Source organism: Nyctereutes procyonoides, unplaced genomic scaffold (genome assembly GCF_905146905.1).
Source record: "Nyctereutes procyonoides isolate TBG_1078 unplaced genomic scaffold, NYPRO_anot_genome, whole genome shotgun sequence".
NCBI classification, from domain to species: Eukaryota; Metazoa; Chordata; class Mammalia; order Carnivora; family Canidae; genus Nyctereutes; species Nyctereutes procyonoides.
This window is the reverse complement of record NW_026575045.1, coordinates 1,120,244-1,146,127: the sequence shown is the minus strand read 5'-3', so window position 1 is coordinate 1,146,127 and position 25,884 is coordinate 1,120,244. Positions and strand designations below refer to the sequence as shown.

At 40.4% G+C, this 25,884-nt stretch overlaps 1 protein-coding gene across 1 annotated transcript; it reads left to right on the top strand.

Moving 5' to 3' along the window:
* Nucleotides 1-31: 31 nt before the first annotated feature.
* SLC18B1 (solute carrier family 18 member B1) lies at nt 32-24,045 on the top strand. Its single transcript, XM_055324667.1, has 14 exons — nt 32-204; nt 1,274-1,413; nt 5,622-5,717; nt 6,384-6,457; nt 7,927-8,074; nt 11,083-11,239; nt 15,333-15,469; nt 17,113-17,214; nt 18,136-18,227; nt 19,551-19,646; nt 21,199-21,273; nt 22,540-22,633; nt 22,731-22,780; nt 23,012-24,045. Exons 1-14 carry the CDS (start codon nt 162-164, stop codon nt 23,082-23,084), a joined length of 1,377 nt encoding a protein of 458 aa, XP_055180642.1. The 5' UTR covers nt 32-161; the 3' UTR covers nt 23,085-24,045.
* The last annotated feature ends 1,839 nt before the right edge of the window (nt 24,046-25,884 follow it).

Sequence of the window (25,884 nt, the reverse complement as noted above, 5' to 3'; positions counted from 1 at the left end):
CCGCCCCGCCCCCGCCCCCGCCCCCGCCCCGCCCCTTGGGGGGTCCTCGGTGCCGAGGTCGGGCCGAGCGGGCGCCGCCCGGCGGAGGGCTCCTGCGAGGCGGAGTCCGCGGGCCTGGACCCGGGGAGCTGCGGCGCCGGAGCCCGTGCACCGAGCCGCGCATGGACGCGCCGGGGGGTCCAGAGGGCCCACGCCCCCCCAGAGGTGACCGAGGGCGGTGCGGGGGGACACCCCTAGTGGCGTGGGTCCTGACTCTCCCTAACGATTGGGTTCGTTTGAGCTCGGTCTGTTTCAGAGAGATTGGGCGAGGCGGGGCCTGGCGGTGGGCTTCGGCTCTGAGCCTCTGCCCTGTCTGGAAGGGGTGGAAGGTCAGAGGGCCTGGGCGAGGTCTCCTGACTGTCGGGGTGCGCTCAAGCACGGACGTGGTCAGACGAAGGTGAAGCGCTGCGTTGGAGCACCTGCTGTTCCCCCTTACGCTTGCTCTTCGTTCCCTCCGCCCTTTCCTCCAAAGCTGTATGAAGGTTCTGGAGACTTCCTCGTCTTGCACAGATTTTTTTTTTTTTTTTTTTCCTGGACTGCAGTGGGAACCTCTGAAAAGTAGAGCAAACCAAGTAAAGTTTTCATACCTACATTTCCTTTTTCTCAAGCTGTTGAATTCAAAAATGAATATTTGCAATTGAGTAACTGACCTATTGTCTTTAAATTAAATGAACACGTAGCCCTGGAAATCAGTATGAAAATAATCGGTGCAAAAGGCTAGTTATTAAGTGTGAAATAGGTGTCGATTTATGTATTAGTGAGACATGTCTTTCCAGGAGCATCCCATTGTAAGTATTCGTTCCCCAGTTGAATGCTTTAGCTTGTTTTTTCCTCACACTTCACTTAACTTCAGTACTACCCTAGAATGCTTAATGAACAGCTAACATGACCTGCTTAGAACATTTTAAGCTCATGTAGCCTATGAAGCTGGTGACTTGAGAAATTATACTGCAGAGACCTCCTTGTTGCCTCATCCTTCTTGAAGGAATTTATTAAAGGTGGAAGAAATAGAGAAGGCAACACAGATCAGATGGTTTGATAAATTCTGCCCTGAAAATGTTTTCAGAATAGTAGTGATGTACAAGCTCTGTGTTACATTTGATCAGATGTGCTATGTTCAAAATAGCCCTCAGTTCTGCAGACATTATCTTCAGAGTGCACAGAAGTGACATTTGGAAACTTCAATCAAAAGTCCCAATTATATGCCTGTAATTATACCATGTTTGCATTTAAGGTGATGACTCTCTGGGAAATACAAGAGAGACACCCAGACAGCTTTCCAGAGAACAGTTCTTTGTACTGATATCAGCAGCTTCCATTAACCTGGGTTCTATGATGTGCTATTCTATCCTAGGACCCTTTTTTCCCAAGGAGGTGAGACATTTTTATGAACTTTAATTTTTTTAAAAAGCCCTATGAATTATTTCATTTTATGGTGTGTAAAATATACAAATCTGCATTTAGTAAAGATGATGCATAGAACTTTGGTAAGCAGAAAGACTTTTTTTTTTTTAAGATTTTATTTATTTATTCATGATAGAGAGAGAGAAAGACAGAAACAGAGAGAGAGGCAGAAGCAGGCTCCATGCAAGAAGCCCAATGCGGGACTTGATCCCGGGACTCCAGGATCATGCCTCAAGGCCGAAGGCAGGCACCAAACTGCTGAGCCACCCAGGGATCCACGGCAGAAAGACTTCTGATGGAATACTTGATGCCAGAGGGGGAAAAAAATCCAGTCAGAAAGAAAATCCTCTTGGGAGATAACTCACCTAAATATAATTGACCTTCTGAGGACTGCTTAGTCACCATGTAGTTTGATAAATCTTTGGTTTCTGCAACCAAAACAAAGGGGGTGGTCTAGTAACTGAGATTTTAGCATTATTGCAAAAGGTCTTTGCGAAGACGGGAAGTTTGTCTCCTGGAGTTTTTAACTTAGTAGTATTTTGGAATTAGGAAGGCTTGGTCCCAGTAAATCCCTTTTTCAGGCTTGAATTTTTTACGGAATCTAGTAGCAGTGGTTGGTGCCAAGAAGGAATTCTGGTTAATATTGGCTAGCTCCTTCCAATCATTGCCTTTTATGTGGATTTGCAGGTCATGACACAGACTCAAGGGGGAATTAACTTGTAGAGAATCCACATGAACTCTGGACGTGGGTGGGCTATAACATGGAAGAAATGGTCCTGGCTTGGCTGAGTTGAGTTTTACCTTGTACTCTTTGCCAAAGCCTCAGGTCTAATTGCACTGACCCCTCTGGGTCCTCTAACTGCCTTAATAATGTGTAGCCCTTTATTTTTTGTGTTACCAAGGAGGATGGAAATGGCTTCTTTGCTAGAGGAACGATGTGACTCCATACCCTTACAGTGCTCTTTAGTTTTCAATGTTTTTTTGCACACATTTATTGCATTTGGTATCTAGCTAATCCAGAATATAGGCAGAGTAGTGAGGATCTCATCACGTTCCTGATGAAGTTCAGTGACTAGTCTGATTTAGTTCTATTTACCGAATGGGAGTGGAAGGGTTAATGGCCTCCCCCTCCAGGGCATGCAGGCATTGGATGCTGTTAGGACAAAAAAAGAGATGTGGAAAACTTACCTCTCTTGTCAATCCACTGGGAGTGAGAAAATATGAAAAAAACATAAGTTGCAGAGTATTTGGGCACCCTTTACCAAAAGGCTGTTCAAATTGTTAGGAGACTCTTAAGAGAAAGGAATGGTTAATTTTGTCATGTGTGAGGGTGGCGAGGGAGGGAGAAAAAGGCTAGTGTTGAAAGAGACTTCACAGGATGAATCCAAGGGGAGTCTTGAGAAATATGTTCTCAAGGTGAACAACAGAGGCAAAGTAAATAGCACGTTCTCTGTGAGGAAAGCAGACAACTTGATGTGGCTTGGGCCTGGGATGGAAGAGAAGTTCCACAGGAGCAAATCTGAGGAGGCAGGGGAAGCTAGAATGCAAGGGTCCTTCCATTTATGCCAAAGATGTCAGCGAGAAGCTATCAGAGATATTTGAACAAGGGACGCCTGGGTTGGTCAGTGGTTGAGCTGCCTTGGGCTCAGGGCGTGATCCCTGAGTGCCGCCCCCCGCCCCCCACGGGGAGCCCGCTTCTCCCTCTGCCTATGTCTCTGCCCCTATGTCTGTGTCTCATGAATAAATACATAAAAGCTAAAGAAAAGAAAAAAGAGAGGTATTTGAACAAGACTGAGTAGCCTGATCAGTTTTGGGTTTTGGAAGATATAATGATAGGTTGAGCCTCTGTAATTAGGACAGAGAGGACCTGGAGTAACTGGAGCAACCAGTTAGCAGGGTATTTCCTGGCTAGCAAGTTAGCTTCTCCTTAGTGGAATACAAAGAAGAACAAGACTGTAGATTTGTGTTTTGTTATTTTGTTAATAATTTTTCCAATCTTTTAAAAAATTGACATGTACTTGACATACATTGTTATATTAGTTTTATGTCTACATCATAACAATTATACAATTCTCTTCATTATATAGTGGTCACCACAATAAATAGTTACCGTCTGTCACCCTACAGTTATTGAAGTATTTTTTACTATATTCCCTATGCTGTGCTTTTTAAGTTTTGATTTAGTTTTTTTGCTTACAGGAGGGAAGGCTGAAGACAGAGGCATGGAAAGAGCATTCTAGCTTTAAAAGACCTAGACACAAAGAGTATCTAGGATCCTTTTCATTTTTTATTAAAATAAAGCCTTGTGGTTGCCAAATGTGCTGGTAAAACTTACCTTTCCTCCTGCATGTATCCTTTCTATTAGCTAGAGCTAATGAGACCAAGGAAAAATAGGGCTCTTTTTAAATTCTGGTGCAGGATTCCTATTTCTACTCATCCTTTTTCTGGCACCCTTCTTCTTTGTCACAGGATAACATGTGAACTAGAAATTGCTTTTAATAGCTATCCTTGCTTTTCTAATGTGAAGCAGGATCCACATTCCAAAAGTGATATTTGGCTGCTGCCATGGAATGTGCTTCTAGGATATCTGAAGTCACCATCCTATCTCCATAGTGAGTGTGGGAACCTGCACAGGTTGGAAACCATCATGGTTTCCTGTGTGACTTTTGCAAGTCTGTGTCCTTTCCTCATCTATAAAATGTAGCCAGCTAAAAATACATCCCTCATTTAACTGTTTGTAGAAAGCATGTAAAATAGCACTTAATAGAGATTCTGGCTCATAGTGAGAGTCCAAATAAATGTTAGTTGCAAAGCTATTGTATAAATAATGCCAGACTCCAGGATTAAATACTTATTAGATCCATTAAGCAAAGAACGTGGATAATGTGACTTGACCAGTGCATCTTCTTTCCATGTCTTCATTGACTTCTTTGATGATATCTTCCCGTTGAGGTACCTGTTGTAGTTTGCTAGTGCTGCAATAACAAAAGTACCACATGCCAGGTGGCTTAAACAACAAATTCATTGTCTAACAGTTCTGGACGCTAGAAGTCTGGGATCAAGGTGTTGGGAAGGTTGGTTCCTTCTGAGGACTGTGGGGGGGGGGGGTCTGTTCAGGCCTCTCTCTTTGGTTTATCAGTTGATGACTTCTCATCTCATCTATCTACTTTTGGTTTGGTTGACCGAGCTTTTGGTGTCAAATCCAAGGAATCATTGCCATGACCAATGTCAAGAAGCATCCCCCTTTGAGGAGTCTGATAGTTTCAGGTCTGACATTTAAGTCTTTTTGAGTCAATTTTGTGAGTAGGTTAAGACAGGGGTCTGATTTCATTCTTTTATTTGTGGATATCTAGTTTTCCTGATGCCGTTTGTTGAAGAGACTATCCTTTCTTCATTGTTTGTGGAACATCAATGGACTGTGTGGTTTATTTCTAGGCTCTCTAATTTGTTCCATATGTTTATCTTTATGCCAGTACCATGCTGTTTTAGTTACTTCAGTTATTTATTTATTTATTTATTTATTTATTTATTTATTTATTTATTTATAGCATGCTAATGGGGGTGGGGGAAAGGGCAAAGGGAGAGAGAGAATCTTAAGCAGACTCTATGTCCTGTGCAGAGCCCCAGTGTGGGGCTTGATTTAATGACCGTGAGAATATGACCTGAGCTGAAATCAACAGATGGTTACCTGACTATGCCACCAGGCACTCTTGTAATTTATTTTTGAAATCGTGAAATGCATTGCCTTCGGTTCTGTTTTTCTTTTCTCAAGATTATAAAGCTAACAATTTTTATGGGTGTGGTGAGTGAATAGCTTTCATGTCAGAAATGATTTTATTATAGCTTCCCTTCCTTCCCCATTCTGCTTGTTTTAAAATGATAATATTTGGGGGTGCCTGGGTGGCTTGGCCAGTTGAGTGTCTGCCTTTGGCTGAGGTTCCTGGGATCGAGCCCCACACTGGGCTCCCTGCTAGGTGGGAATTTGCTCCTCCCTTCTGTTTGTGCTCTCTCTCTCAAATAAATAATAAATAAACTCTTAAAAAAATAAAATGACAATCTGTGAAATTGCTATGTAGATAAACGTTACCATAAAACAATGCTCTGATCTAATAGCTCCATCTTTCCACATGGATGAGAATTTGTCTTTCAAACTTTGTTCCTTTACTGTTTCTTTAAAGGCTGAGAAGAAAGGAGTCAGCAATACAGTTACGGGTATGATCTTTGGATGTTATGCTTTGTTTGACTTGCTGGCATCTTTGGTATTTGGAAAATATGTAAGTATTAAAGAACATTTTAATTTTTATATGTTCATAATGAGTTATTCTAATTTATCAATCTAGAATTTCTATTGATACAGAAATAGCTATCATTATATTTTTTGAATTATGCTACTGTTGATTGTTCCATTCTTATGGTTGACTGATTTTTTTTTTTTTAAGTTTTTGTTTGAATTCCAATTAGTTAACATTAGTGTAATGTTAGTTTCAGGGGCACAATACAGAGATTCAACACTTCGTACCACACCCAGTGCTCCTCACAAGTGCCCTCCATCATCCCCACCCCCATCTCACCTGTGTTCCCCACCCCCACCTCCCTCTGGGGACCATCAGTTTGTGCTCTAGAGTTAGGAGTCTGTTTCTTGGTTTGTGTCTCTGTCTCTTTTTTCCCCTTTGCTCATTTGTTTTGTTTCTTAAATTCCACATATGAGTGAGATTGTATGGGATTGGTCTTTCTCTGACCATAATAAGTTGATTGATTTTTCACTTCTTCCATGTTTGAAGAGATGTATGTTGTCATTCCTTTAAAGAATTATTATAATCTTATATTAATTGTATATATCTTTCCCAAATCTTGTATGTTCTGATACAGTGGATTTGTTTATGTGGATGTAGACTCATAACAGTCATCAATCTATCCCTCTTTTCTGACATTTCTTACAGCTTGTACAGATTGGAGCAAAATTTATGTTTGTAGCAGGAATGTTTGTCTCAGGAGGAGTTACAATTCTCTTTGGGTAAGTCATGTTCCAATACGTTTGGGAGCTTGAACAGATTTTATAATTTACCTTCAGTTTAAAATGTTAATGGATTTTTTAAATCCATCAGAACTGTTGATTGTCTGTTGCATGCTCAGCATGTAGCTATGGGTGAAGGAAATTGGGTGCTTAGAGGATAGAACAAATAAAGGAAGGAGTCTTCTAAGGACTTAACGTTAAGTGGCTTCTGAATCTGTTCATTAGGACTTCTGTCAGTGTGAGTGACAGAAACCTAATTCACTTTTTTGAGTCACGGATATGTTTTGGCTCAAGCACACAGTGCATTAAAGAATCAGCTGGAGGGATCCCTGGGTGGCGCAGGGGTTTAGTGCCTGCCTTTGGCCCAGGGCGCGATCCTGGAGACCCAGGATCGAATCCCACATCGGGCTCCCGGTGCATGGAGCCTGCTTCTCCCTCTGCCTGTGTCTCTGCCTCTCTCTTTCTCTCTGTGTGACTATCATAAATAAATAAAAATAAAAAAAAAAAAAGAATCAGCTGGAGCACATCAGGATACAGATGTTAAAATAATATAATCAGAAATCTTTCTCAAGTTCCTGGTTTTGCTTTCCTCTCCTTGTGCTTTGTTCTGGACAAACTGTCCCCTTGTGGTAGCAAGAATTCTCCAGCGGCATCCATAGGAAGAATTGCCCAGCAGCTCCTCACTTTTCCTAGCTTCCAGTAGATTCGCAGAATGGAGCCACTGGCCTGATCTTGGTGGTGACCCATCCCTGCCTCAAGGGCACTGGAGGTGGGGGAATGCTCTGATTGGCCAGGCTTGAGTCATGTGCTCCCTTGTGTTGTGGTTCCCTCCACTGCTATTTCCTGGAAAAGAGAAAATAAGTGCCAGAGGCAAAATAGCTCACAAGTTCTTAAGGTTTAGCATCCTTTACCAGCCACGTAGTGGCAAATAGTATGGAAGAGCCCACACAACTTCTTGGGAGAACATAGAGAAATGAAAAGAGTATGTTGGGATAATGATGAAGTAAGCCCAGGAAGTCTTCATATCAAACTTTTTTTTTTCTTTTTGCTGACTTTCTCTCTCTCTCTCTCTCTCTCTCTCTCTCTCTTTTTCAGGGAAAGTGGGGGGTCATCTATTTTCTGCATTTTTTTTTTAAAGATTTGAGTTCCACCACTGGGGCATACCTGAGACCAAGAAGTCTTTCTTTTGTATATATTCTTGTCAGAATGATTCTACATATTTCAAAAAGCCCAATTTAGTGTTACTGTGTAGAGGGCCCATTATGTCAGCACAAAAGTGCAACTAAACTGTCATTATGACTCAGATTGCTACTAAAAAAAAGAGAGAGATAATTCCCTTCTATTGAAAGTATAACAAAACAACTAAAAAAAAAAAAAACCTTTTCTAAAGAGATTTATTGTAAGGACTATGGGTGAGATACTACTGTTTTTCCCACCATGCATTTGAAAATTGCCTTGTTTTCTTTCAGTGTATTGGATCAAGTTCCAGAAGGACCAATTTTTATTGCTATGTGTTTTCTGGTGAGAATGGCAGATGCAGTCAGCTTTGCAGCAGCAATAACTGCTTCCTTTTCCATTCTTGCAAAGGCTTTTCCAAATAGTGTGGCTACGGTGTTGGTATGTATTTCATACACGTTTCCTATTTTCCTCTTAGTGTAGGCTAAAATATTTGCCCTATCCAAGTTAATGCTGACATCCATTCTTCGAGATCTACTTTTTTCTATTTTCTGTGTTTTGGTTGCCTTTTTTCCCCAATTACTACTTACAGCAGCAGGCTGTCGCCAAAGTATCATTAGTCTTCTTTAGATCTCTTCCTACGCTTAGAATCCCCTGAATGAGCAGTTTGACAGGTAAATGTGGTTCAAGTATTCTTTTTGCCATTAAGAACAAAACAAAATAAGCTCCCCAGTAGTATTTTGTTGTCTCTCTGTAGCCCAGGCTGAAACTGAGCTGCCAGCATTTCTTGGCTTTAGAAGAGTTATCCCTAATGGTCAAACACTTGATTTACACGAGAGTTCTTCCCCTCCATTTTCCAGATTCATGGAAGGAATCGTAGAGATCTTGAAAGCCTTGCATGCTCTCTTACTTTTTCCCCAATCACTTGATAACATTATTCTGACACACATTCTCATAGATTGGCTAGATGCTAAATACCTAGGATTAGTGACATACCAGATTTCTGTCCTAGCTCTTGGCTACTGCCTCTGACCCAAGCAGGCTGTCTTCTGGCCTCTCCTCTGGACCCATGCATTCCTAAAGGGTCTGTGGCTTGTCTGTAAGACCAAATGCAGCCCTCAGAATAAATAAATCATTGTCCTCTAGACTTTAGGACCTCATCAGCTTAGTACCAAGAATGCCCATATTTACTCAATATTATAGTTTTGGCCATTAAATACACTGCTGTTTAGATAATTATTTCTTCCCAATTTTGGTTAAATATCTGTATCTATAGCCAGCTAGCTGCTTAGGTTCATTTTGGGTTCCTTAGCCATTGGGCATGCAGGAATGGCCACTGTGACAGGTGTAATGCTTACATTTCCCAGAAACACATTTTACAAAAATGATTCAGAAGAACACTAGTTCATTGACATGCTCTCTAAAACAAGGTTTTGTGAGTGAAATGTTAGGAGTACACATCTGTTGTCCTCCAGCTTAGAGATGCCAGTTCACATGAGTGTATTAAGGCTCTGAGAAATCCTGTAGTAAAGATATTTTATATAATTTTCCACAACTCAGTTTGACTATGGAAACACTTTTTGACTCTTAAAGAACTGCTGTTCTGTGGGACGCTCTGGAAAGTGCTGCCCAAGAAATTCCTGTGATGACAGCAATAGTCCATTTGATCAATTTTCTGATTAACAGGGAATATTCATGTTACCGTACCACGTTTCTATATGAAAATTGCAGCCAAAAGCTGATACACCTAACATGGTAGTTGACCTGGATGGCTTCCCTGTACTTAAATGTAGACTTTTTTTTTTTTTTTAAAGGTTTTACTCATTCATGAGAGACAGAGAGAGAGAGACATACAGAGAGAGAAAGAGAGGCAGAGACACAGGCAGAGGGAGAAGCAGGCTTCCCACTGGGAGCCCAATGCGGGACTCAGGGATCCCAGGACCTGGGATCACACCCCGAGCCAAAGGCAGACACTCAATCACTGAGCCACCCAGGCATCCCTAAATGTAGAATTCTTATATTCTTTATGAAATTGAAAGTTTTCAACGGACTACTTTTGTGTCCTCTGTAAAATCTGAGGATATACAGTTGTAAGCCACAGTCTGCTGAAGACTAGATTGATTTAAAATGGTGCAGTTTTATAAGAATTTTTTAATAGTAAAATATTTTCCATAGCACTGTTTTGTTTATTTTAATTTTAACAAAAAAGAATTTTATACAGTATAAAATTCAGAAGTTGCAAAAGGAAATACAGACTATAATGAATGTATCTTGTATATTATTTGTCCTCACCTTCACACTTGTCCAGGCATGCAGTCCAAAATCTCTCTCCCAGAAGGCACAGAGATTATAGGTTCCTTCTGGAGTGATTCCATGTATGTATGAACATGTACACACATACACAGGGTGTGATTCCTTCCTCCTTTGTTTTCTCTACACTAGTGGTAGCATACTCTCTACAATGTTGAGACTTTGCTGATACACTAACAGTGATCCTGAAGATCATTCTGTGCCTGTATGTGAAGAGTTTCTTACTCTTTACTTTCCTTTAGCAGCGATATGTGGTACTTCACTGTATGGAGGTGACATACATCCATAGTTTATTGAGATTGTTGATAAGTATTCAGATTGTCTATATCTTTTGCTGATGCAAACAGTGTGCTACAACACATAAGCTTGCACATATGCCATGTCACATCTTTACAACTGTACCCATAAATTCAATCCTTGGAACAGCATTCTGGGTCAGAGAGTATATGCATTTGTAATATTAATAGATTTGACAAGTTACCTCTTCTGTTCACTCACCAGCAGTGTACGAGTGTGTTGCTTTCCTCCTTTTCTTTGCAGCAGAGTGTTTAATAGGTGATTGGTAAGAACTGGTGTCTTGTAGTTTAACCGTTTGCTTCTTTTGAAAGTGAGAGTGAGCTTTCTTATACATGCCCAAGGGCTATTTGTATTTTGTTTTATGTGTCAAGAGTCTGCTTATAGCATTTTGCTCATTCTCTTGTTGAGTCGTTCATTTTTCCCCCCACCGATTAGTATTAGCTCTCTTGATATATTTGGGGAAATTAGTCCTTTGTTAGTATTTCTTCCCTGTTGCTCATTTGTTTTTTGATGTACTTAACCACTGTTTTTCATATTTTCATGTAACCAGATTTATGAATTTTTTCTTTTGTGTCATCTGAGTTTTATGTTACAATTAGAAAAATTTCCCACCATAAGGATTAAAAAACAAAACAGAAAAAATCTGCCATATTTTATTTTTCTAGTATTTCTATATGTATATGTAAGTTTTTGGCTCATCTTGGGCTTGTGTGGGTTTGTGTGTGTATATTGTGAAGTGGATAGAATTTTTTTCAGATAGTGTCCATTAAATCTTTATTTGTTAAAATTTTTCAAACAAACTGTATTGACTCAATTTTCTTTCCCCCCCTCCCCATTTTTAGGGAAGTCTTGAGATTTTTTCTGGACTGGGACTAGTGTTAGGGCCTCCTTTAGGTGGCTTCTTGTATCAATCCTTTGGCTATGAGGTGCCTTTTATTTTTCTGGGATGCATAGTTCTGCTGATGATACCACTCAACATGTACATTTTACCTAATTATGGTAAGACTGCATTTATTACTCACTTTAAGAATCTGAAATTTAAGTATTTTTATGCCTTTGTAGGAGGCCAATTTAACAAGTACTTTTACTTTATGTAATCAATAATAGATTTGTAGAACACCCTGAAGGAACTTATTGTCTTTTCAAAAATGTTGCTATAGGCAGTTTATATGAATTTCTTTATATCACAAATTCTTTCTAACCTTTAGAACTAAGCAGATATTTAATTCCTCATCATAAAACATCACCATATGAGGTGCCCACGAGATCTTCTTGGACTTAATTAAGTATTCAAAATGACAAGTTATCAAATGCTGCACATGGTAATATCTTCTCAGAAGGCCGTTAGGCAGAAGGGCGAGGTCAGACCTTCTTCCCAGTGGTCATCCCAGGTGGGAGGACACAGAGCTACATTGGGCAGTGATAGGGGTCACCCTGGCTTCAAACCTTCATGCCCCTTATGAATCAACCTATCTTGTAACAGCTCCATGCACATAGCTGCCAAGGTCACTGTGAGGAACATGCCAGAGTCAGCACAGTCAGGAAGGCACAGAGCATGGTGTCCTCATCAGGTGCATGTGGTTCATTGATAGTTCCTTCTCTGTGGATGAAATTTACCAGGCCAGGGCTATTCTTACTACAGTGAGATTGCCTAGTAACATCCTTGGCATTTGACCCTTGTCAGGTGATGAAGGGAACGGAGCTAGAGAGTTAACGTGAAGGCTAGAGAGGAGAGAGCTAGAGAATATAGAGAGGCAGTACCACCCTGAAACGCAGGGTGGTGCTTGTCATCTTTCTGCATGTAAGACAGTGGTTTCTGTAGCCGAGCATCTTGGTTGTTTGGTTCACAGATGAACACTGGACTGATAATCAAGAAACTGGCCCCAGGCCAGAGTCTCACGCATTGGGGAAAAGAGTCATGTCAACCCTGTACTCTAGAGAAAAAGACTTAACTAACTAATGGTAGGACAAGATATGTAGAATTTCCATGATTAGGTGCTGGACTGGCCCCAACATCTGTTACTCCTGGAGTCCTGGTCTGCTCTCCTCATCTCCTCCCTACCCAACCCCCCACAATGTGGTATGTTTTGCAGCCCCCTTTGACTGCCATCAGCCTGGGTACTTGGCAGTTATTTCTCTTCATTTTTGTTATTCCTCGATTAAAATCTCCTAGCATTTTCATTGAACTTAACAGAGTCCCAGTTAGCTATATTTTCAGGAACAAAATGGTTTGGCAGAACTGCTGTTCATCTGTGGAAGGATCTTCTATTTAGATGGAAAACTGGTATTAAAAAAAATCTCCTAGGTTGTTAATGTTAAGACTGTGCATACAGATTTAGGTGTTCCTATTAAGGAATATTTGTTAAAATTAGTGTTTGGGGAGAGCTTATGGATAGAAGCTAGAGAATTGAATTTTTCTTGTATTTTGATGATATTGATAAATTTTGTGTCCTACAAGGTTCCATCCCACTCCTTTGCCTCCTTCTAGACTCATAGACAATGTGGCTCTAGCTTTGGGGGGTTGAAAGTCAACTTTAGTTCCTCCCACTCTCTCATCCTTTGTATTTGCTCACCAAGTCCAGTCTTCTGTCCTGCTCTAAAGAAATATTTCTAAAACACAGTCATGGACATACCAATCCTCTTATTAAAAATCCCGAAATCCATGAAATGAGAGCTTTATCTTGAAAGCCATGAGGAGCTGTTGTGAGATTTCAGTAGAAGAATCACATGATCTGAAATCTCTCCCCATCCCATCTGCTCTGACCCCTCCCCATCCTTCAAAACTTACACTGGGAAGTGTTTCTGAACCCTCTCCATCACCCAACTAAATGCTGATTCGGTAGTGCTGCAGGGATCAGTGTTTTCGCTGCCCCCTCACATCTGATGGGCACTCCACTTCCTTCCCTGCTTCCCCACCTCTAACAGTAGCTTCCTGTGGCAGTGTAGTCAACCAGGGGGTCATGCCCCCCTAAAAGAGTGGATCAGAATTGTGGGGAGCAGAAAGAGAACCCAAGTAGCTTGGAAAAGCTCCCCAGGTGATTCTGCTATATGTATCTTGAAGTAGATATCACCATAGGTTTTCATTACTTGGGCTTCTTCCTCTGGTTAAACTCATTATTTGTTTCTTTGGATGTTCTTACATATTCCTGTTGTGATTTCTCAGTTTTCCCAGTTTGGATTTAGAGAAGGTCACCATTTCTGCCATAATAGTTTATCGTATACCGTAAATCCATAGCCCCTTTTTTATGCAAAAATATATAACTGATTAAAATTGATCTTCTATCATTTGTATCTCAAAGGTAACTAATGAACATCTTTAATAAGCTATTTAAAATCCACACCAAATGAAGTCTCCCTTCTGGCGCTATTGCACCAAGCCATATGGTGGTGTTTGTCCTCTTTCTGCATCTAACTGCACACCTTCTGTAGTTGAGCATCCAGGACTGTGCTCACATTTAGTTCACTGTTCAATATTTGGCTGATGAGTGAGAAACTACCATCATGGTTTAACTTTATCTGTTGTATCCTGACCAAGTCTAAATTTATCCTGACTCAAAATACTTGAACCATTCTTTGTGCATTTTTTTGTTTTGATCCATACTGGATCATTATTCACCAAGAATTAAATGATGAACCATGGCAGGTGTTTTGGAGAAATGAGGATATTCAGGTGCTGATCCTTGCCCTCGAAGAACTTCCTTGTCCTCACCTGGTCAATATCATCTCTGGCCTGCCTCTACAGACTGGTCCCCTTGTCTCCATTCTTCACAAGGCCACAGAGAGGTCTCTTTAAACCACAGCTCTGATTCTTACCCCTTGTTTGGAATCCCTAGCAGTTTCTCAGGTTTCCCTGTATATTTTACAAAGTCTTGCATAAACATGCGCCTACATTATGATCTCTCTGCTGCACTCTGCTGGTGCCCCCTGCTCCAGTCTCCATCCTCCAGCTTTGCTTCTCTCCCTTCATTTCTTCAAACACAGAAAAGTTTTGTTGACTTCTGAGTCTTGGAATGTACCATTCCTGGAATAATCTGCCTGGCTTATTCTTTCTTCCTTCGCTTGCTCATCTTAAGCTCATGCTTTGGGCACCAACGTAGATACTACTGCTTTGGAAAGCCTTCTTTATATGGCTTTCCCTGTTGTTTGTTTGTTTTAAGACAGTCCTCTTATAGGCTCCAAAAGGTTCCCTCCTAGTTCCATCCTAGCTCTCTCCACTCCTTTCTGAAATTTCTCTGAGAGGACAGGGGCTGAGTTTGTCTTCTTTGCCTTTCTTTGCTCCACATTTTGCATGGCACCTGACCCAGCAAAGATTTTGCTCAATAACTTAACTGGAAATCGGGAAAATCACCAGACAATAGTAAACAATGTAAAACGAAATGTAGTTTAGATGCTAAAATGTATGGTAGAGACTGGAAGTGTGGTAGGAAACAGAGGAAGGTAAAATTAGTGGGCCAGTGCCAAACCTTACAGAGTGAATAGAATTTGACAGATTAGCAGGAGAAAAAGGAGTCATGACATTCCTGTTGCTGGGAATAGTGAAGAAGCTGGGTTCCCGCAAGGGGAATGCTTAGAAGTGAGGTCTGTGCTCCGTTGGCCATGAATTCCAATATAATTTATGCATGATTCAGTAGCACCCCCTTTCAATCTGGTGTTTTCTTTGCTATCAGAAAAAAAACTGATGCTCTGTGATGAATTCAGATCCCTTCACAGCATACAAGCATAGTTCCTCAGTAAAGCTTCTGGCTCTTCCCATGCACCAAATCTAACTTTATGTATTCTCTATCCCATCTAGGGAAGGCCTCACTTGCTTTTCAGGTATAACCTAATAGCCTAAGACCCCCCTCTTCTCCTCTCACTCTGCTTCCAGTTGATTCTTTATGAATTTGAGAAACTGTTTTTAAGGAGACTCAATGTGGCTTCTAGGTTTAAATAATTTATATGCAAATATAGATAATATGCAGTTTGAGGCAAACTCAGAGGCGCGGTTATTTTGATTACCAGATAAAGATGGCCTTAGCAATTTTACTTTTCAAAATAGGTCAAAATTTTAATTACTCTGATTTTTAATTTTTTTTTAAATTTTTACCCAAAGACTCTGATCCAGGCGAACACTCATTCTGGAAACTCATCACTTTACCCAAGGTTGCACTCATAGCCTTTGTCATCAACTCACTCAGCTCATGTTTCGGCTTCCTTGATCCTACACTGTCTCTGTTTGTTCTGGAGAAGGTAGGTAGCCTGACTGTCAAAGAGCTCTCCACTGTAGAAGGTGGGTATAATTGCTTGCTTTTGGGCCCTGCTTGGTGGAAAGAGCTCTTGAGTGGCTGTGAGAAGGAGACATGATAAGAACTGCATACCTGGGTAGCATGTAACCTTCCCTCCGCTACATTACTGTGACTGGGGCTCTGATTCATGGTAAACGAAAGAAGCTTTTCATTAAGTGGCCCGAACACTGGTCTCCTTTTCAAAGTCTTGCTGGAGTGATCATAGGTCTGGCTTGGGCATCACCCTGGCTGCTGGACAAGGATACTTTCCTCTACTTGTTCAAATTCCAGTGAGACAGTTGGGGGACTCAGTAGCTCATTTAATGTTCCTCTCTAACAGATCCCCTCTGAGTCCACTTAATTTTTCAGCTATTACATACAATTACATGACTATGGAATATATTAATCTGGGATGTTAGAAAGGAGTCAAGAGTCTGTCTCCATCTTTTTTTTTTTTTTTAATGCTGGAAAATGTTGAATTTAAAAGTTGGATGTTGTAGAAATTTTCTCTTAGATATTTCTGAAAAAAGATGATTAATAATGTGGTAAAGTACATTACCTGATAGTTATACTGAGGAATTAATATGTGTTTATAAAGGCAGAACTCTCATTGCAGCCCATACTGACTTTCTGTGAGGTCCTGGTATTCCAAAAGCACAGTTATCAGAAACACAGCTCATTGAAGTCACTAGAGACAGTTTTGTGTATGTGAAATACCCAAAAAGATAAATGTGGAGACTATGAGTTTAGGGCCTGGCCCTAGATTTCATGGGCTTACTTAAGAAAATTAGTTAAGGAAATTAAGGAAGGTGGGAACAACTCAGGCAAAGAAATGTGTTTGTATCATGCTGGCTGTAGTAACAGTATCAGAGTTGTGTGGTAGCTTACTGTTTGAAAAGCCTTTTGTCCTGTATATATCATCTTTAATTAGATATTAGCATTCCTTTGAAATGGATACTATACCAGTGCACTTCTGTCTGTGGACAGTCAGCATCACCTGGTTGCTTGTTAGAAATGCAAATTCCTTGGGCACCTGGGAGGCTCAGCCAGTCAGGTGTGTCCCACTCTTGATCTCAGCTCAGGTCTTGATCTCATGATCATGACTTAAGCCCCATGTTAGGCTCTATGCTGGGCATGGAGCCTACATAAAAAATGCAAATTATCTGGCCCCATCCCATACCTTTTGACTCAGAAATTCTAGGCCTGAAGTCTAAGAACCTCTTTTTTTTTTTTTTTTTCCATCCCTTGAACCAAGGCATGTTAGCACTTTGCTTCAAATAAGAACCTCTTTTAACAGGTTCTCCGGGTAATTCTAATGTGCCCTAAAGTTGATTAAGTTTATACACGTAAAAAGTGCTATGATTCATAGAAGCAAAGTTGAAGGTTCAAAATCAAATGTTACAAAGCAAGACATCTTGGACTTTTGACCTCTGGTAAGGTTTTTATTTCCCCTTATAGGAAAAGAAATCCATTTATAAACGTAAGATCAAAATTAGGAAGTGTGGGCTCATGGTAGATAATAAGAACTGAAGAAGTGGCCAGAAAAGGTCTATGTTTATTTTAAAAATTACTTAATCACATAACTCTAACACAAAATTTCTTTTACAGTTTAACTTACCAGCTGGTTATGTGGGACTGGTATTCCTGGGTTTGGCATCATCCTACGCCATTTCTTCGCCATTGTTTGGTCTACTAAGTGATAAAATGCCAGTATGTACTCTGCATCTACATTTAAGAATCATTCCTGTATATTTGGACCAATGGCTTTCTGGAACTGTACCTCTGGAACTCTAGAGGTCCATTGATTAGAATTGATATTCAATTTAAAAAATTTCAGCTTATTACTGTATAACTAAGAAATAAAATTATAAGATATTTAAAACTTACACCATGGTGATTTGAGATCTAAATACATTGTGAAAGGGTGCTCTCCATCTAGTTAATTAACACAACCATCGCCTCTATGTTATCTTTTTTTTTTTTTTTAAAGGGCAACAACATTTAAATTCTATATTCAATTTTTGGAGTCAATAAAGAGGTTCCAGTGTCTTCCAACCTACCATCGCTCTGAGAAAATTCACTTTTAATTGCTTCTTCTGGGAAAAAAGGGGTCTGTGCTGAAGTTGCTGACAAACTATTGGATTAGACTTTTTGAACAGAAAAACTCCCATTTAAGACAATCTTCTGTCACTGAACAGATATCTTGCCCCTAGAATTTTCAGCCTGCATTTAAGTAGTTTAAAAGGAATAATTTTATTGGGTACTTTTTAAATAATGTGAATGTTTCAGGTATTGCATCTACCAGGTGGCTCCTTGTGACTGCTTTTTAAATTGTTATTTTTGGAATTGTTCATCATATGCAAAATCTACAGTACATTCCCTTCCCAAGGAATGCTTGTTCTTAGAAACTCCCTATCTTGGGGTATATTGTCCTTGCTTTTTTATTTGCCATGTACCTATTGTCTCTTAAATGTAAAGTTTTGTGTTTTTTTTCAGTGTATTTGGATTTTTTCATGTCATGGCTTGTGTTCTTCAGTGATTTTTTTTGCATCTGCTTTGTTTATGGAGGTGCTTTATTCCAAGAGGTTGTTTGTTTGTTTGTTTGTTTTTGACTGTCCTTCTCTTTACCAGCATCTAAGGAAATGGTTTCTGGTTTGGGGAAACATAATCACAGCAGGATGCTACATGCTCTTAGGACCTATACCAGTTTTGCACATTAAAAGGTAATGTTTTTCCTTCTGTATTTTTGGCTGAATAGCATTAAGAGGTATTAAAGAAATTTTTGGTGTGATGCTGCCATGGCTCTGTATTTTGAACCTTATTACTTCAGTAAATTACCTTGATTTAGGACTACAGTTAATTGTCTGTTAGACTGGCAGCATTTTACCTTACTAGGAGGTAGTGGTACAAGCAAATAGAAATGTCTAAAATCTGTATCAAACGAAAAGAATGATGCTTCTCCCTCTGTGTCTCAATTGCATGATTGTTTGTACTTTATTTTAAAAATAGCATTTGTTGCTACTTTTAGCTGACAGTTCTTACGATATGTTTTTGTTTTTTCTATTCCTTCTTGGTCCTTGAGACTGGGATCAAATCTTTTTTTTTTTAAGACTTTTTATTTATTCATGAGAGACACACATAGAGAGAGAGAAAGAGAGAGAGAGAGAGGCAGAGACACAGGCAGAGGGAGAAGCAGGCTTCATGTGGGGAGCCTGATGTGGGATTCGATCCCGGGACTCCAGGATCATGCCCTGAGCCAAAAGCAGGTGCTAAACCGCTGAGCCACCTGGGCGACCCTCTTTTGTGTCTATATCATTCTTAGCATGTAGTCGCTGCTTGTTAGAGCTTGTTAAATGTAGTTTATTTGCTAAAATAAAAGGTGCTTAAAGCTTTTCAGGTAGTTCTGGGATGGAGTGTAACATGGAAACAGCAAGGATTTCAGGATCCTTCAGATTTGGGTTTGCATCCTGCCTTTGCCACTTACTAGATATGGGAACTTGGGCAAATCATTTACTTTCCAGCAGCCTGCATTGTCTTCCCTACAAAAAAGGAGGTGATCATAGTTTTTAGTTGGCAGGATATTGCTGTTCAGTGGGGAAATGGATGTTGAGTATGTGGCACAGTGCAGGAAATGGAGCAAAATTTGTTTCCTGCCACTTCCCTTTATGCCATTTTTTTTTAGTCCATTGAATTTCAAAGCCAAGTGATTGAAGGAGCAACATTAATATTTAGCCAGTTTGGGAAGATGTTGTATGGTGGTAACCTCTATGTTGACTCTAGGCATGTGATATGTGTGACCAAAGGAACTGAGATATTGTGGTGAATTGATTCCCACTCCTCCCCCCATACCACCACCAAACTGTAAGGAGCTCGAGGGCACTGTCACTGAATGAAGTGGGGTCAGATGGAAATGAGGCAGACCAGTCATGTGCTCTATGAAACAAGCTGCCCTGGGATTCAGCCTGCCTGCCTTAATATGAAGCTTGTGTCTTGTCAGCATGCTAATGTTGTTTTGTTTTGTTCCTTTCTCCAAAACTCTTTTGCAGTCAGCTCTGGCTGCTGGTGCTAATATTAGTCCTAAACGGCATCTCTGCTGGGATGAGTATAATTCCAACTATCCCGGAGATCCTCAGTTGTGCATAGTAAGTTACTTCTGTGCTTGAGGAACTGTGTTGTGAATAGCAGGGGGCATCACACACTTTCTTGAATTTCTCAGTTTTGTAGAATGCTGGATTTTTTTTTTCACAAGACCAAATCTTCATGATTTTATATCACACAATATTGTGATATAAATAGTATATACAATAGTTCTATATCAATGACAGTATATGGTAATATTAATCCAGTGATGGGTAAAATGAGTTGTGGATAGAGGCTTGGCTTGGCTTATGCCTAGGAACACGTCTACTTTTGAAAAGCCAAAGCACAATGGAAAGGCCTGAGCAATGTTTCCTTCTCATGGAGAAGGTACATACCAGGGCATACAATGACCAGGCGAAATGATTCTTGTACCATTTCCAGTGCGTTGGGGGATGAGGGTGGTTCCAACACCACCAAGCAACTCTCCAGAACCAGTAGATGTCCTACAATGTAACTCAGTTCTGATACTATCTACCTGGAGAGAATAGCAGATCCCTCATGTGAAGGGCTCTGTCCCCTAGGTGGCCATGACAACCTCCTCAGATTCAATTAATTTGCTAGTGTGATTCACTGAGCTCACAAAACCAGTGTACTCATTAGATTTACTGGTTTATTACAAAAGAGATAAAAGCATATGAATCAACAGCCAGATGAAAAGAGACAAAGGGTGAAGTCCTGATCAAAGGAACTTCTGTCCTTGCGGGGTTTGGGGCTCCTGCATACTGGCATGTATGTGAAAGAGTTCTGGTTCACCACCCTGGAAGCTTTCTTATTCCATCCTTTTGGGTTTTTATAGACACTTCATTACATACTCACGATTGATTCAGTCTCTGACCATTGGCCATGGATTCAACCTCCAGCCCCTGTTTCCTCCTCAGAGGGAGGAATGGGTTCTCACCTTCTAATCACATGGTTGACTCTTCTGGCAAGGAGCCCCTGTAACTCACTTCACAAACATAACCACAGGCACTTGAAATTGCTTTCATCACTTAGGAAATTCCACGGGTGTTGGGGGCTCCTGGCTAGAAATAAGAGGAAGACCAAATATATATTTTTCATTATAAATCACAGTATCACACCTGGCATTTGTCAGGTGGCCACCAGTCTTGTTTAGTAGGCATGAAAATGAAGAACACCAAGTGAACTGGAGCGGGAAGAATGGCGCTAGCTCTGCTGGCTCAAGGCAACAATTCTCTGAGCCATAAGGAGCTGCCTCTGTTTTCCAGAAGTTTCTCCTTATTCTCTTTGCATGTTCATCTCATTTTAAGAATTTCTTCATTAATTATATATTTTTATGAGACTTCATGCAAATGGGTCATGACTCTTAATATCATGCTTTATATATGCAATAAAATTTTTTTTAGAAAACCATGGAGGAAACACAACTATGAAAATTCCTTCAAATTAGATTAGCTTTTCATATTAGAAATGGGGTGTCCTGGCTGTTGGTTTTGTTCAGATCGTTTCCAATCTATTTTAACTTCTCTGTCACATACTCTTTGCTTTCATATAGGTTTCCCCTTTCATAACAGATCTACTCTTGTGTCTCTGCAGTGAAAATGGTTTTGAAGAGGGATTAAGTACCTTGGGACTTGTGTCAGGTCTCTTCAGCGCAATGTGGTCAGTTGGGTGAGTAGACATTTGATTCTTACCTGCAAGATGGAAAATACTATCTTCATTTCCGTGAAGAAATTGATACTGAGAAGTCCAATGGGTTGCCCAAAGGCACCTAATTCATTTAGGGCAGAGTTGGAGTCCTAACCCATACCCTCCAGCTCCCAGGTCGGTGGTTATACCAGTGGTCTTAAAACATCATCAAAATGGTCTTCTATGTTTTTCTTTCTTTTTAAAATTTTTTTAACAGATTTTATTTGTTTATTCATGAGAGACACAGAGAGAGAGAGGCAGAGACACAGGCAGAGGAAGAAGCAGGCCCCCCTCAGGGAGCCCGATATGAGGCTCAATCCCAGGACCCGAGGATTACTATCTGAGCCAAAGGCAGATGCTCAACCACTGAGCCATCCAGGCGTCCCTGTTTTGTCTTTTTAAAGTTCTCTTTCTAAATCTTTTTTTTTTAATTTTTATTTATTTATGACAATCACACAGATAGAGAGAGAGAGGCAGAGACACAGGCAGAGGGAGAAGCAGGCTCCATGCACCGGGAGCCCGACGTGGGATTTGATCCCGGGTCTCCAGGATCGCGCCCTGGGCCAAAGGCAGGCGCTAAACCGCTGCGCCACCCAGGGATCCCTCTAAATCTTTTTAATAGGATCATGTCTCAAGTTTTAAAAATGTATTCACTTCTTCATTCATTTACTTTTTACTCTTTGCTGTACTGAGGGATAGCTGTGTGCTGGCACTGTATAGTATATCTCAATATATATGTACTGAATTAAGTTATTTTAAATACGAATGTGGAGAAGCAGAGAATAGTATAAAGATTCTTTTGAGGGTGTGTCACTTTTAAAAATTTTTGTGAAAATTTTCAGAAACATAATTTTAGAATTGTTTATTTTTTATGAAATTTTATTTTATTTATTCATGAGAGACACACAGAGAGGCAGAGACACAGGAAGAGGAAGAAGCAGGCTCCCTGTGGGGATCCCGATGCAGGACTTGATCCCTGGACCTGGGATCTTGCCCTGAGCCGAAGGCAGATGCTCAACCACGGAGTCACCCAGGCATCCTTAGAATTGTTTAAAAACTTTGGACATCTTTATTTTCAGATACAGTTTTTTTCTCCACCCAGTGCTCTGTCTAGGAATTGGCTTTTGTCCTTAGTACATCCACTTCCAGTTTAATGAAGATCATGATTCAGGGATGGTTGCAGACTTTAGGAAGTAGTTATTTTTTTAAAAAATGCTATTTAATATTCTTCCTCCTTTTCATTGTTAGTGCTTTCTTAGGACCAACCCTGGGTGGATTTCTGTATGAGAAAATTGGTTTTGAATGGGCAGCTGCTGTACAGGGTCTTTGGGCTATGACAAGCGTGAGTAGTCAGTCTTTTATTTTTATCTTCCTTACATTTGTGGAGAAATGTGACTTGGAGAATTGACATTAACTAGTCTTCTTCACTTGTGTTAAAGGGAGTGACAATGGGCTTGTTTTATCTGTGGGAGCACTCACAGAGAAGAAGGTATGGTCAATTCCTTTTACCTTTAAAAATCAGCCTATGGGAGTGGAAAAGAAATAACCATCTCCTACCCATTCTTCCAGTCAGGAGATTTCTGGGCATTCTAAGCCTCATTACTTTGTAGATACATTTGAGGGGGAAGGTAGAGTGTAGTACTGGGTTTTTGTTTTGTTTTGTTTTGTTTTTTTTAAGATGAGGAATATTGAGGTTCTGTGCTTTTTTCCTTCAATGTAGATCTAAGCTCGAAAATATCCTGGGCACAGAGGAGGAACGGACTGCCCTCTTACCTGATGCAATCCAGCCTTAAGAATCCTGGGTCGATACCCATTGGGAGACGGATGCTCCTGGGGTGAACGTCAAAGTTGAAAGGGTTTTCTTAACATTACGCACAAAATTCCATGGACTCTCTAACAGCATCCTGAAAGTCTCAGCATATTTTTGGATGATCCTGTGTTAGGCTGCCCTAAAGAGCTGGACTGCTAAACCAGCCATATTTGCAACATGAAGAATGAGAACAGTTGTAAAATCAGCAAAAGTTTGTTTTTTTAGGTGATCAAACTTGGCCTTAAAGAGGTTATGGACTGTAGGTCTCCTGTTTTCTCTGTTTACTTTTTATTTTAAGTGCACTAATTCTGTGAATGTACCTTTTCTTTATTAACAGGAAAATAAATGAATTAATTTGATATGCTTAAAAGTAATATAAAGATTACTAAAAATGGATAGAATAATTACTGTGAAAATCAGTTTTTAAAAGACATGCTTTCTATGTGTCCTAAGATTTTTGTTCTCGCTCAAAAGATAAAATTCCTGCCTCTTGTGCAAAAGCTTTAAAATTCCCAGGCTCTCAGCTCTTCTAGAAATTTTGTTTGTGTGAGAGGTATAAAAATAACATTACTTTTGACTTCCCTTTTGTAACATACTTTGGATTAGGACTTGGATTTATAAACAATGATTAGTATAACATTATTCATTTCCTTGAATGTCCCTATTTCAGTTCTACTATCTTTTTGTTGTTGTTGTTGTTTTTATAAAAAACATACTCCTCATAGATGTATACTATTCCCAGAACAAGTGAGCCCGCAGGAATGCTCATTATATTTGAGGGAAGGTGTTCATCTGACTTCATGTGAAATTCATGCCATTGCTTGAAATGAGTGAATCCTTATCATGTCATTCTCATACCTTCTGGTGTGTTTTCATGCTGTGGTAGCCACATTTACACTTTTTTAAAAAAAATAAATGGTTTTATCTATGTATTAATTCAAAAACTTGTATTGAATGACTTCTCTGACGCTCTGCGAGGTACTGGGAACTTAGCTGTGATAAAAATAACACAATGTCTGCCTTATGTCTACTTATATTCTGGTGAAATGGACAAACTATAAATGAACACCAGAATCTCCCATTATTGCTGTGAAGGGAAAAACACAGTGATACTCAAGAGTAAGTGGCTGCAGTAATTAGGTGTGGGGTCCTAACATAGATAAGACCTCTCCATGGAGGTGAGACTTTTGAACTGAGTCCTAAAAGGATAGAGTGAGGCAGTCATCCTGAGGGAAAGCCTTCCTTTGCGTATGCAGAAGGGATTGACATGGTCAAAGATGACACCGATGCTCATGTGGCTGAAATCTAGTAAACAGGAGGTTTGGGAGGTAGAGAGGAGCCAGCTTCTCAGCAGGGGATGCCAGAATTTGACTTATGTCTCAGGAAGGCCATGGTCTCTGCTTGTGCACTTGAGTGGGGATGCAAATTAGCAGGGATAGAGGGAGATCTGTGAGAGCCTTGAGAGAGACACGGTAGTTTGGACCATGGAGGCGGTGGTGGAGATGGAGTGTAAAAGATGTGTTTGGAAGTGGAACCAACAGGACCTACTCCTGTGAACGGAGGGAAGAGGAATTCAGGATGACTGGAGATTTTGGCTTGAAGCTGTGGGTGCAAGATGGTGCCTCATAGTGCAATGGGGAAGAATAGGAGTAAAAAATCCTGAAGGGGCAAAATAACCCGAGATGGGATGCCCTTTCACACCACCAGAATAAAAAGAAATTCAAAGGGTGATGGAGGTGGTAATGACAGCGGGCAACCATAACTGTTTTGGAAAACTGTGCGACATTCATTGCCAGAATTGAACCTTCACAAATCCGTGAACTCTTATTGCCCTCCTCCCTCGAAATCTCTTTGTTGTGAGCACTCCAGAGGGTGGTCCAGTGCCTGCGTGCATGAGTAGCGGGTCACCCAGCCCTCTGCCCACCCACTTCCCAGGACAGAACCAGGACTGGGGGTGACCCTGACCTGCTGCACCAGCCCTCAGACCAGTGGCCAACCTGCCAGGGAACACCTGGAGTTCTCACCGCTGCTGCACGGGCCTCTGCTACAGCAGGGTGGTGGTGGGTGCTGCTGCTCCCAGCTGGGGCACAGCACTGAGCTCCCCAGGATCCAGCCCGAGCCCTGATATAGCTCAGACCACCAGTGCTGTTGACTGTCAGAGATCAAGGTCAACGTGAAGATTCAAGGCTTTCTGGTGAGAGGTTTTTGCCTCCATTCCTGAACACATTGCTTTTAATACATGCCGACAGACAACTTTGTACAAAGCCAACTCTGCCCCTTCCTCATTTTATGATTTTATAAGTACTAAAATAGATGACAAACAAAATTAAAAATATGGGTAAAGATAGAGGAACTTTGAAAAGGTAGGTCAAAACTACCAGGAGAAATCACCGTGTGCTTATATTTGTATATATTCGTATTCTTCTAAATGTAACAAAGGTACCCAGCTTAAAAGAAACCTTTTTTTAAAAAAAAATGAGACAATATAGAATTATAATAATAAATAAAAGGTATAATATATATAATATGCAAAGTAATCCAGAAGGAAAATAAAATAAAAAGGGCAAATAAAAATTCACAAATAGTTTTCCAGAAACTTTTTTCCTGATAACTGCTGATTCACATCCAGTTGACAAAATACACAGAAATAATACAGAGACCAAGTTTACTCTATACTCAGGTTCCCCCCAGTGGTAACATTGCAACACTCCAGTATAATATCAAAACCAGGATAGAGTCAAGATACAGAACATCCCAGCCTTCATACTGCTTTCTTTCTTTCT